The 14,107-nt window shown below is 32.4% G+C and overlaps 2 protein-coding genes across 2 annotated transcripts; one reads left to right on the top strand and one right to left on the bottom strand.

Moving 5' to 3' along the window:
- Positions 1 to 2,885: 2,885 nt before the first annotated feature.
- On the top strand, positions 2,886 to 3,703 carry LOC111783236. The gene has a single exon (XM_023664143.1). It carries the CDS (start codon positions 3,021 to 3,023, stop codon positions 3,483 to 3,485), a length of 465 nt encoding a protein of 154 aa, XP_023519911.1. The 5' UTR covers positions 2,886 to 3,020; the 3' UTR covers positions 3,486 to 3,703.
- A 1,191-nt stretch (positions 3,704 to 4,894) lies between these two features.
- Positions 4,895 to 8,425, bottom strand: LOC111783437 (ADP-ribosylation factor GTPase-activating protein AGD12-like). The gene is made up of 9 exons (XM_023664365.1): positions 8,329 to 8,425; positions 7,887 to 7,954; positions 7,713 to 7,794; positions 7,474 to 7,549; positions 6,795 to 6,958; positions 6,311 to 6,449; positions 5,936 to 6,058; positions 5,603 to 5,698; positions 4,895 to 5,404 (listed from the first exon to the last, which is right to left on the bottom strand). Exons 2-9 carry the CDS (start codon positions 7,924 to 7,926, stop codon positions 5,123 to 5,125), a joined length of 1,002 nt encoding a protein of 333 aa, XP_023520133.1. The 5' UTR covers positions 7,927 to 7,954; positions 8,329 to 8,425; the 3' UTR covers positions 4,895 to 5,122.
- Between the last annotated feature and the right edge of the window lie 5,682 nt (positions 8,426 to 14,107).

Here is a 14,107-nt window from a genome sequence, read left to right as displayed (position 1 = left end):
ATCTATTTGGATTTTGAAAATATTTTAAAAAGTGGATGATAAAAGAAAGAAGGAAAGAAACACGTGGATGGAAGTAGTATTTATTCGTTTAATTTTTTAAAATAAATTTGAAAAAAAAAAGCCTTTTTAAAACTCAGACTACGATTTTAAATATATCTTTAAAAAATATATTAAAAAATTAAAAAAAAAAATAAATTTACACCCATTATGGGCAAACCAATTAAAATCTCAAACCAATAGTTATATCAATACTTTCATAAATTAACCAATAAATATAAAACTTTTTTAAAAAATTAATAATTAAGGTAAATTAGAGAGAAAAAAAAAAGCTACAATAATAGTTTTTTTTTTTTTTTTAATTTATTAAATTTGGGCCACCATAATTTTTCTTACTATTGTTGTGGAGTTATGGAATATATATATATATATATATAAAGATTTTTAGTTGATTTTAGAGAGATTTAAGTGAAAATAGTTATAAATCATTAAAAAAAATAATAATAATTCACGTGTGAAAATTTATGATTCAAATAAATATGATTATGAGTTTGAACTTTTAATTGATACATTCTTCACCCGATTAGATAATGAATCGTTTTTTCGTTTCTTTTATCTACTTTATAAAGATATATTCAAAATAAAAGCATTTTTAAAAGCTAAAATAAATAGTTTAATATTATTTGAATTTCATTAAGAATTTACATATAATTTATAGTAAAAAAAAACTGTGAGAAAATAATATATTGAAACTAAAATCTTTATCAAAATATTGTGTAAACATGCCTAATTAATATATATATATATAACTCTAAAGATATTTTATTTATTTTTAAAAAATAGATAAAAAATAATAATATCTACTTTCTCTCTTTCTACATTATTCTTTCAATTGTCAACCATTTAATGATGGTTGAAGTTCTTGCTTAGCCAACAAGTATGCAAATATTTTCCTATTTATGTACCTTAACTACATCTCATCGTCGCTATATTACTTACATCCCGTCAATTCGTTCAAACTATAATAGCGACAATGATCGAGAATATTTTTTTTTTCAAAATATTCAAATTAAAATAGATATTTTCAAAATATGTCGATTATTGAAACAGATAATTAATTAACATTTATTTTATTTTTTATTTTAAAGTTTATAATTAAATTTTATAATTGCACCATAAAGTAGAACTAACATTATTTTCTTTAATTTATTTTTTTCACAAAAATAAATTGAGGGCCCAAATTAAAAGAAGAAAAAGGATGTATGGTACCAAATCTATTATTGAATTACAATTACCTATGAGCAAAGGACATAGCATTCAATTATTAATTTCTTACTAAGATATTTGTCAAAAATGACTACAACGAGCATCATTCACCGATAATTGACTCGATAAATTGAGTTGTTCGGCATTCCGACCCACTAAGGAAACCGTGATTTCTTGGTCAGATCAACTAAAGCTAAAATTCCATTAAAAAAGCATTTCCACGATGTACCGGTCCTTGTATTCAAAAGGTTTAGATTTCTATAATTATTTTATTTATAATTATAAGTTTATTTTAATATTAACTTAAAGGTTAGAGGAGCAAATTCTCGGTCTTAAATATTATTGATCTCAAAATTAAAATAAAAAAACGAGGACGTTTGAAAATGTAAGTAAAATCTTTTAAATTTTTGGGACGAAAAAAAAAACGGACATTTTTGGACCTTGAAATTTGAATTTGATATCTAATATTAAAAAATGGGTTTTTGAAGCCGTCTCCTTCGAATATTAAAAAAAAAGAAAATCCTGCCGAAATATAAATACATATCAATTATGACATCATCATTTTAAAAGTTAATTGAGACGACCTAAAAACCATTTAAAAATTAATTAAAAATCAAATTCATTTTAAAACTTGCGAAAATAAAAAAAAAATTAAAATTAAAATTCGAAGGACTAAAATATTAATTCATTAAAAGTAGAAGGACTAAATAGAAAATTCTACAAGAAAATAAAAAAAAAAAATTTAAAAAAAAGAGAGAAATTATGGTGGGGCCAAAATAGAAGGGTAATTACGGGTTTCCGTAATTATTGATTTTAATTTTAAATTTTATTTAATTACAAAAAATAGTTCAGCCCTAATCACGGAGCTACAGTCGTCTTCACGAGCCTCTTTTTTACGGCCCAATTCCAGACAACGAATCCAGCGGCGGCTTTCCTCCTTTATTTATTTATTTATTTATTATTATTTATAAAAATATTAATTACTTTTCATTTTTCTCTCTATAATATAATTAACTTGTGTAACAGTTAGATAAACACAGACTCTCTGGTATGATATTATCTATCCTTAAATTAACTGTATTATTTGATTATAAATCCATAACCATTCCTTAAATTAACCGAGGCTCACAAGACTTCGTTTGACATTTGAGAATTTGCTAATCTATTGACACGACTAAGTTCAGGACATGACTCTGATACCATGTTAGACGAACACGATTCTCTAAAATAGTATGATACTGTCCACTTTAAGTATAAGCTCTCATGGCTTTATTTTGAGCTTTCCTAGAAGGCCTTTACGATTAACCGTTGACCATTCTCTAAATTAACCTGTGGCACACTTTCATCCAACTGACTGTAACCACGGTAGCCACTTTATTTTTTTCTTATGTGAAAATTGATAACATGACTTTTCTTTTTAGTTAGAAATTATTTTTATTATTAACTATAATTTCTTTTTAATTATAAACTAAGAGCATGGATTAATTTTAAGATTTAAAAAATAATTTAATTAAAATAGGATAGGTTAAGTTTTAACCGTGGTTTAGTTATTTTTACCGCGGTCGTCTTTCTGCAGAAGCCGTTTCTCGGCCACAATTTCCGCTATCTCCAACACAACTCGACAAAGGGAAAAGCTATTCCTTCAATCCGACGTCGTTTCGCTTTGCTCTTCCGTATAAAAGCAGCGGCGCCATTGCTCCGCTTTCCTCACTCTCTCGGATAAAATCAATCGCAGCAACACCACCACATACCATAAAATGGTGATTTCCTCGCGGATTGCTGCAGTCGCCGCTATCTATTGCTCGCTTGCCGTCATTTTTCTTGCCGGAGGCTCAAATGCTAGGGACCTGCGTCCATCGGAGCACGGCTTGGAGTACCAAAACCCTGGCGCTATTGAAAACTCCTCGCCGGATATGCAATCTTTCTTCAAAGGAAACTCCTGGTCTTCTTCCGATGTCGCGCTTCCGAAGGCGATGAACACTAGCCTGCCGTCGCAGTGGTGGAATCGTAGCCACCGTGACCGCTCTGGAGCCGCTGGCGATGGAGGCGGCGGAGACCACATTCGCGGCGCATTGCTTGTGGCGAGTCTGGTATGTGGAGTTATAGGCGTTTCTTTGCTGATTGCTTCTGCTTTTATTTACGTCTTCAAGTTCAGGAAACAGAATAGATCGTCGTCCTCGCTCTCTGTCTCTGAAACTACTAACATTATTGCTAACAAGTGATTTGAAGACGAATTTGCATGTACATAGCTCTGAGATCTGGTCGCTGATCTTATTTTTTGTTCCTTTCATTTTTCCTCTGATATGTTTGAGTTGAGAGTTCCTGTGTTAGTGTAATTTTAGACAGATCTTCGAATTCGATATCAGATTATTGCTAATTTCAAATTCGTATACAATTTATTGTGTTGAACTGTGGATGATTTATGGATTCCATTTATTGAGATATTGAGTATTTAATTAATTTGATTCGAGGAGAAAAAAGACCATTACAGAGCAGTAGATTTTGTAGTCTTCACAAGAAGTAAGACAAAGAAAGCGAGAGAACAGTATCCATCTCTCTCTCTCTTTTCGACATCATATCATATTCTTCTCTCTCTCTTTTCGACATCATATCATATTCTTCAGTCTTAGAAATTTGAGCTTTCATTTCATCTCTCTCTTTTCGCCATCAGATCATATTCTTCAGTCTTTGAAATTTGAGCTTTCATTTGAGGTATGGCAGAGAGAGACAAGGGGCAGGTTGCTCCTCGATTCAAGTGAACTTTTGTTGGCTACGCCTAAAATAATTAGATGTATTTATTAATGACAACGTGAGCTACCATTATTTCCGTTTGAGCTAGTTAATTAATTAAAATTAATATCAATTTATTTCTTATCTAATAAACTAGGTTTTGAAGTTTTAATTTTATATTTAATAGATTTCAAATGGATTTAAAATTTTAATAAAATTTGATTTCATATATAATACTACACTTTTATTTTATATTTTTAGTTCTAATGATTATTTTATTTATTTGTTTGTATCAATATTTAACAACTAAATTTTAATAAGGTATTATTTAGAAGTTATAAAATTTAAATTACACGTACTTAGTTGACATGAACATTAGATTGAAGATTCCAATTTCCATAATTGTCTCCATCTCCATAATTGCTGCAATTTGGTCCTTGAATTTATAATTTAACAAAAATATATATATTAGCAGCAATTTTTTTTCTTTTTTTTTTTTTTTTTTTAATTTCGCTTTCGTTGTTTTAATTATGAGTCAAANTTTTTTTTTTTTTTTTTTTTTTTTTTTTTAAATTTCGCTTTCGTTGTTTTAATTATGAGTCAAACATTAAATATAGCATGAAATTGATCTTAAAAAATAACTTATTTTAATAATAATAAAACAAATCTTTATTTAAATCCTCAATCTTCATGCCATTATAATTATGATCAACGTCTCGATTTTTACCAATTTTTTTGTTTAGGGTTTACCATCTTTAATTGAGCGATTGAAAAATTAAAAAGAAGCTATAAATAACATCGAGTATTGTATAGAGTTTTTTCATTTGTAATATTTCATATCATAAATGAAACATTTAATTCCTATAAAAGAAAAGTTTAAAAGAGTAAGCTAGAGTCCGACTGAAACTAACTCGAAATATTTTCAATACAAAATGTTCGAACATGACGCAAATCAATACGTTTATCAAACAAAACCATACGAAAGCTTCCTAGTTTGATCATACATGCAAACAAGGTTCAAATTTTACAACATTTCATTATCAATAACCCCTTTTTTTAGTAGCAACGTAGAAACTTAGGCCATACTATTACATAAGCAATAACAAAATGAAAACCACATTTTATGTGACTACTGATCAAGAGGCATCCACTCGAGTTCTAAGTACACTTCACCTGATTCTACATTTTGGAGCTTGAGTGACATCTCTTGTTTCACCATCCCGTCGACGATGACGACAGCACTGTCGTCGATCAGGGCATTGTCGTCTGACTTCAACCATTTTCCTATCTGCATATTCTCAAACATTTTAGCATCTCCAAATGCCATTGCTGATGTTATCATCGGCTGGAGGTCGATTTCTGCTTCGCCCATTAAGTCGTTTGCTGAAATTATGTCGTGATCGAACACTTGCTGTAATGCACCATTAAGTGAAGGAATAAAAATGAGTATACACTTATTTCTTCACAAAATAAGGCTCAAATTCATTGCACATATTCAGTTGGTTGAATCAAATGCATAACACTTCTAAAATGCTACATAAAAGCGAGCTCTAAAATTGGATCCTCTATTAGATTGTGCAACTACTAGTAACAATCTGCAAAAACTTACCAACTTCAAGGGTCCGTATTCCTGAGGAACCGACAACATGAGTTCCTCGTTCCAAACTGGATTCAAGTTGCTCTTTATCACTGTTGTTTTAGCAGTCTATCAGCAGCAAAACCAATTGTCATTATCATTTTCAATATCAACAAGTTTACTATTTTCATTACTTCTTTTACTTTGCCAAAATCCAATCCACCTTCTATCCTTGAGCATTTTAACAGGTTCGGTGTACGCCGACTCGGAATGCTTACTATTTTCACAGCTTCCTTTACTTTGCAACAATCCAATTAAGAAAATGTACAAGCATGCACCTTCGAAAATATGAGAGTTACTACTAACCTGTTGCCCAAGAGTCAAGGTAATGAAAGGATCACTGGACTTCATATCTCTCACGGCTAAGTTTGTGCCTTTGATCACCTTGACTTTCAGTAATCCCATAAATTCAACCATGCCTTCTTGTGGCTAATCTCAAAAGCAGAAAGAGTTGAGAGTTAATCAGTTTACGATCAATAGACGTTAAGCGTACTAGAAGAGTCCCCAACTAGAAATCATTTCCAGATTTTGAATAATCAATAATGTTTTCAAGCAGAATGTTTTGCAGTGAGCATGGAGTATTTTTACTAACATATTATTCAAAATCGATAACCCTGCTAAGGTTGAAACAGCTTCAAACATTCAATCATGTAGTAATATACAAGACACAATTGAACTTACTGATTTCTTTGAAGAATTTGAGCTTCGAAAGCTATCAACAATCTCTTCAAAATAACTTGGCTCCTCAGGTTCCTTTGAGGAGTTATTGGATACAATTCGCAAGCTCGGTTTTAAAAATTCTTGAAGTTCATACTTAGACCTACGTGAAATATTGATTATTAGATTACTGCTTTAAAGAGATTAAAAACAGAGTTCGTTATCCATCCAAGACCCGAATTTTCTTACTAAACATTTATTGCTACTGATGATAAAGAAAATGGCATCTTAAATAAGCACAAATAGTTTAAGATGAGCAAAATTACATAGAGGTTATAATGTATGGCTGAAATGGCCATAGAAACAACAGACCAGTTACTAGTTATCAATTTTGATTCATAAACACACGAAAGCTTCTCAGTGACCAAAAATGTAAATGTGACAACTACCTTAGGGTGGATGTAAAGCATTCAATTCCAGGCTAAATAAGTGCTAGTCAGGGTCTTACCGAATGAACTTTGAACGATCCTCATGGCTGGCACTTGGTCCAGGCTTCGTATATCCAACAGGGATAAAGGCCTCATATATTGCATTAGCAGAACCATTTCCTCCAACCTCTATCATTGCATCAATCTCATCATCAGACCATTCATCCAATGTTATTGACAAAACCTAAACCAAAACCAATAATGTCCTCAGAACTATAACTTTTCTATAGCCATCACAACGCATAAACAAAAGGATACGGAGTTCAAAACATAAAACGGTAGACATTATAAGTTCTAGCAAAGTTTTCTAATATGAGAAGGAAGTAAAACCCTCTAATTTTTCCTTTCTTTTTTAAATATCAAATATCCAAACAAGTACATCATTGACCGACTGATTTGTGAAAAAGCAACCAATTGCAAAAATGATGTGCCATGTTCGGCACCATATATGCTGCAAGAATACATGACACCAGTTTCTTTTCCCTTTCATAAATCAAATTTATTTTTTTAGTACAGCGACGAACTTTTAGCATAATTAGAGAGCACACAAGAATGCCTCAGAGCCAACTAAATTAGTAAAGCACTTCTAGTTATACAACATGGAAAACTCACAAGTAGTTATAATACTTAACCAGTGACATATGCAAAGTAAAAATAGATGCAAACCATAATCTTTGTCATTGGAAAGGTGAGCAATACCTTTGATATGTGTGTTCCAAGGCTTCTGTGCACGCCACTACATTTTAAGCATATAAACACACCAATATTTGCAGAGCTGCAAAGGCAGTGACATACATGATACTTCCTCAGATGTTCATACAAATAGGAAATAAATACATAGAAGCAAATTCATCACAATCTGCACAAATTTGATTATCTTTTAATCACAATCAATAAGATCCTCCTAATCCTTTAAGTATGAAGTTCCAGAAACTTACGCCCATTTAGGATCTGGGGCACCACAATCTGCACAAACTTGATTATCTTTCTGAAGCAATAAATCTTTCAATCTACTTTTAGCTGCACAAGGAAGTTCAAGCCATAAAGTTCCTGAAATATGCATGCACAAATCTGCTTTCTAAACGCACCCACACAGACTTCAGTATGCATACCTGATTCATGCCTCCTGAAATCCGCTGATAGATTACTCATTCTCCCCTTAGATATTAGGGATTGAAGCCTGAAGAAACGGGAATGGAGGGCGCAATTAAGAGAACAGAGACACCAAAAGAAAACAATTCTTTCCGAAAATGGATTTCAGGCCTACGCAATAGAATCATTATAACGTATTCATCTAAAGAAAAAACGAACAAACAAGTTCAGCAAATGCACGAATCATTTCTGTATGCCGCAAAAACGAAACAGGCAAATCAAAGATTCAGCAGTGGAAAAGAAACGAAATCCACAGAAACAGAATGAAGAGAAAAGATTAAAGCGAAGAAATCAGAGTCGAAACGGAACAATTTTGATCACTGGCGGATCACATCTGATGATTCGATCTGATTATGCAAAGAAATTTTAGATAAGAGTGACTGCAAATCGAAGTATCATAACCTGTCGGTATGCAGATTCCGTCTCCAATATCATCATCCGAAAAGATGTGAATCCAAAGCATATTTAATTAGATGAACGTCCTTCGCGGGGGTCCACAGCTCATCCTACGCATATCCCGTATCCCTAAAGCTACCCATTTTTCAATATCAAGATTCAAATTCAATGACATTAAATATCCATTTTTTTTCCCTACAAGATTCAAATTCAATTAAATGCATTAAAATATTTGTTTTCAATGATGTTGAATTAGGATGTTCATATTGCTCGATAAGAACAAAAATTAGGCGTATACATAGGTTGAGTTAGGTCGGAGAAATTTTTTTGGATAAAATCGAAATTTCAGCGTGGTTGAGTTGGTGACTTGAGCAACCTGAATAAAAGTTCACAACTCAACCCTCTGTTTTTAGGTTTGTTGGATGAAAGTCCCATGTCGGAAATGATCATGAGTTTATAATCAAGAAATACTATCTCCATTAGTATGAGGCCTTTTGGGAAGTTCAAAGGGAAGTCACGAGAGCTTATGCTCAAAATGGACAATATCATACCATTGTGGAGAGTCGTGTTCGTCTAACAGGATTGTCGTCGTTTTTTTAAAACCAACAAAAAAAAATATGTCGATTACTAACGTCAAATATTCTTAATTTTCATAATAATATGTTGAGTTGTAACCTTATTTTCAGGTTGGTAGGGTCGATCCAACAAAAAAAATGTCAATCGGAGTTCTCCCCTTTCTAAAAATTAAACCCAATTCAAGTCTTAAAAAAAAAAAAAAAAAAAAAAAATCAAGTTCGGATTGGATAATTCGAGTTGGTCGAATTCTCAGGTCATTTAAACACCTAATATGTATAAACGTCTCATGGGACGTTCATGTCAAGATAAGAATGAAAGTATTATGTGTATCATTTCACTAAACCATGATTTCATGCATGTTGTATGTTAGATGGGCATAAATGACTTCTTTAGCCTGTTACGTATAACATACACCATGATATTATACACACTCCTCCTTTCTTTTGCATTGGTTTTCGATGACGGGAATGTGTGCTAGCTCATAGTTAGACTCAAGGGTATGTATACGAGCCCACCTATTGGATTCATGTGTGCATGCGTGAGCCATTTGTAAGAAGTACTACGCATCTAACCCTAAGCGAAAAAGAAAATGTTATTATATTTTCTGACCGATCCTATGTCTAACATATTTTAGGAAAAAGCAAGAGCTCTATGTACGGGACTAAAAGTTTCTCTTCTATAACTTCGATAGTTAAATAAACACAAATTTCAAAACTCAGAGACCAAAAAATGTATTTTGTTAAGAAAAAAAATCTAATCGCCCTACCCGATAGTTATATGCAGTAACCTGTTGTTGTTGCCTTTTTGCTTACATTCCCATATAACACTACTTTTGAAATCTCTCTGCTTCCGTTTTCTAAAACTTTTTTCTTGAACCGGGGCTAGAGCCTCGAGCATACGTCGCTTGACCGTAGGCGACACAATAACGAATAAGCTTAACTCACTTGTTGCTGAGAAGTGAATGCAACACAATCCCAAGTCCACTGCCATTAAAGTGCGATCTAATCCTTCAATTAACTATTAATTATTATCTAAAATCTCAACGGTTGTGAAATCAAACTCATTTTTATGTATTAATTAATTGTTTTTGCAATGATGGGCTGAGAATATCCAAATTTCAATTGGGCCGGACGGTCCATGATAACCATGGGCCTGTTATTTTGAGAGATGGGTCATCCATTCTGCTATAATTAAAATACTCTTTAAATAAAACAGATTTCAAATTTTGTATTATTTTCATTTCAATTAAATATTTTAATCTCTAAATTATAAATAAATATAATCCTTCAATTATTATTATTTTTAGTTTGGTTAAAAAAGGCTTGTTTTCAATTAAATACTTTTAATCTCTAAATTATAAATAAACCTAATCCTTCAATTTTTTTTCATTTAGTTTGGTTAACCACCGCTTGTTTTACGGGTGTACATTGAACCCAACCATCCTAAAGCTTGAAAAATCCAACAACCTAACTCGAAAATTGGGAGTCGGTTACCAATCAAACCAACTCGAACTTTTGGGTTGGTCTAAAAATTCCTTCGGCCCAACCTAACTCAATCCAAGTATACTCTCGACTTCGATAAAGATCTTTCCACTCATTCATCATACTAAAGGATTGTGAATGCCTCGAAATGTATTATAGGGAGGTATGATGTCAACTTTTCTCCACCCATGTGCCCTATGACTTAAACGAGCTATCTTATGACACATACGTATGTTACAGCGTGAGCGAATGTCACGGGACAAGCGTCTCAGACGTATTCTTTTGAAAGGGTTTTTTAAGGACAATATCAGATGACAAAAGTGTGCTGGTATTGTGCTCAGCCCATGTGTCGGAGGTTAGAATATGCACTTGCTATCTGAAATTGATGTCGTAAGTGGTTTAGTATGGATACATGAGAGTCCAATGCCTGATAAGAACCCAAATGGATGAATGTTTGAGATGTCCCGATGAAATGATTGACACATTGGCCAGTTTCCAACGGATGTGTTCAAGCAAACCAAGATGGTCGAGTTGTCCCAAGACATGGGATGACATTACGATGCATGGGTTGTGTTGTTGGGAACTAAGACGACGATGAGATGTAACGTTGCTTACGAGAGACCTTGGCCAAGATCAAAGACAAGGTCAAATTGGATGACTTGGCCCAGTGTAAAGGCAAGTCGACTAGAATCACAAACAATTGAACATGCACGCACGAGAGGTGTGTATGACCAAACAAGCTTAGATTCTGCACAAGTTACGTTTGTTGGCAAAGGCAAACATCACCTGGCAAAGGCAAACATCACCCAAGGTTCGACAAAGCTACAAAGTCGGACAAAAAATGTGAATGAGACTTGAATTCTCCCTCAAAGCTTGTCACGAGCGTGTCAAACTCATGACGTCACACAGTTGAAGAAATACGACCATGACATAAGGCAGTCCATCAAAAGGCTAAAAAAGTGTGTGTACAGTAATCAAGGAAGAGTGACTCCTTTAAAAGCAGCTGTTTTTCTCGAAACTATTAGATTCATTTCCGCTAAAGAAAAAAAAATAAGAGCTCTTGATCTGACCTGACAATACATACTCGACTAAGGATTTGAATTCCGATTTAAAAATATTATTTTTAAAATTGATGATCGAGTACATCAATCCCGCCATATAATAAATATGATCAACATGTTTGACTTAGAATGAATGAATTGACACATGAAAGAGTGTAAAGAACATTAGTTGAATTAGAAAGGGATGTAAGTTTGAAAAGGAAAGTATTGAATATCATGAAGAAATAGACAGCTCCTTCCTACCTCCATTTACTTAATTATACAAATGTCAATGTCAAATAAATAATTCCAAATCTCTTTAATTTTTTTTTATTTCATTATTTTTTGAAAATTTGAAATTTCGGTTTGACTGATTGGTCAGAGGTTTTAACCCGACCAATCTAAAATTAGGGTTCATAACCCAACCGTAACTTACTTTTAAGATTTTAAAAAAATAAAAAATATTTAATATTTGTAACAAATGTCAGTATTGTGGTGTAACTTGTGAATGTTTAATATTGAGTTTTGGGTTAGTAACGGGTCACCGACTCAACCAACTCACTTCTTACCAACAAGTGAGTTAAGCCAATTCATTTGCGCGTTGCCTACGACCAGACAACGTATGCTCAAGCCTCTAGCCTTGATTTAAGAATAAGGTTTTAGAAAACGGGGTGAAGAAATTTTCGAAAAGAGTTTGAAAGCAAGATTTAGTGAGAGATTGAAAACAGAGGTAACAACGACTTCATCAGTATATAACCATTCGATTAGGGAGAAGTTGACAACTAGTCATATCCCCTATAGTACATTTTGGGGCATTTTAATTCGGTGGAGTCACGATTTTGGTGAACGGTCATACACTCTCGTACTGACCCAATATGAATTTAATGTTTGGATTTATAAGAATGTATGAATGAGATGCGAAAGCATTTAAAAAATGGGGCCACTTAGATTTTATCAAAGATATTTCACTTTATATGATTTCATCCAAAATTTAATCAATACATTGTCTCAAGTGTGTCACACATTTTTATAGTTAAAATAATCCATTGATTAAACATTATACCATTTATAATCTCCATTTTGACATTTTATTATTATTATTATTATTATTTGGTATTAAATAATTATTTATCTATGTCATCAATTCATAAATAATTTTTAAAAATTGACTCAACATTTTTAATTCACAAATATATATATATAAAAGAAGAAATTCTTTTTCTTTTTTTTTTTTAAATAGATTTATTATCAAGTAATTCTAAATTTATTTTTTAAGAAATAGAAAAAGGAAGAAATTATATTGGTATCTACCATGCATTCAATATAGGATCTTTTAGATACACATGATAATATAGTTGGTTACGTAACAATTACGAACTCCCGAATCCTTTAGTATTTAATAAGCTTTCACGTATCTCCCTAATGAACACGTGTTACAATCTTGAGGTTGATGACAATACGTAACGGGCTAAAGCAGACAATATCTGCTAGCGGTGGGCTTAGGCTGTTACAAATGATATCATAGCTGAACACGGGGTGATGTGCTAGTGAGGACGCAAGGAAGCATTTCTTAGAAGGGTGTGGAAACTTCTCCCTAATAAAAGCGTTTTAAAATTGTGAAGATACATAACGGACTAAAGCGGATAATATCTAGTAATGGTAGGGTCGGGCTGTTATATTAGACAAAATTTGATTTTAAAAATATTGGAGTAAAAACATTGGTTTGAGGAACAAAGTATTCCTTACAAGTGTGTGGAAACCTCTTCCTAGTAGACAAGTTTTAAAATTGTGAAGCTGACGGCAATACGTAACGAGCCAAAACAAACAATATTTATTAGAGGTGGGCTTGGACTGTTACAAATGGTATCAAAGCCAGACACCGAACGGTGTGCTAGTGAGGACATTGACCCCTAGGGAGAGGTGGATTGTGAGATTCCACATCGGTTTGAGGGGTGAATTAAACATTTCTTAGAAGGGTGTGGAAACTTCTCCCTAGTAGAAGTGTTTTAAAACTGTGAAGATACATAACGGACTANATAAAAATCAGTTTCTCTTAAAAAAAAAAAAAAAAAAGTTGGTAGGTGTAAAGGTAAAATTGGAGACACATAAAGAGGAAACATGTGAAGATCTTGAAATCTTTGGTGTAAAATTTAATAACTAAAATAAAAACATTATGATATAATGTTTTATACAAGCTATGATTAGGAGTAGACTTTAAGTATTACAATTTTTCAGTTGTTCAAAAAAATTAAAAATTAAATAAAATTAAATCAAAAGAGAAATGTAAAATGCAAGCAATGAAGGAAATAAAAATAAATAAAAATAAATAAATAAAAAGTAAATAAATAAATAAAGTTGTTGTATGGTAGTGTCTTGAATGATAAAAGATTTAGGGTTTTGTCTGGAAAAGATAAAATAAAATAAAATAAAATAAAAATAAAATAAATAAATAAATAAACTTTTGGTGCATGACAAAAATGGGGTCCCTCAAATAGGGTTTTGGATAGAGACTTCCACTATTATTTCTTAATTTTTCCCTCAAAACATTTTTGAGTGGAACCTGCCTCATTGGTGGGTCTCTAAATTCCTCACTTTTTTAATCTTATCATTTCGATATCGGCTATCGGCTCGGTGGAGAATTTACCTCTCGACCCACTTAGCTATGCTCAAATTGACACTAGTTTCAAC

The sequence above is a fragment of the Cucurbita pepo genome, chromosome LG20, assembly GCF_002806865.2.
Source record: "Cucurbita pepo subsp. pepo cultivar mu-cu-16 chromosome LG20, ASM280686v2, whole genome shotgun sequence".
NCBI classification, from domain to species: domain Eukaryota; kingdom Viridiplantae; phylum Streptophyta; class Magnoliopsida; order Cucurbitales; family Cucurbitaceae; genus Cucurbita; species Cucurbita pepo.
This window is presented reverse-complemented; position numbering and strand designations above follow the sequence as displayed.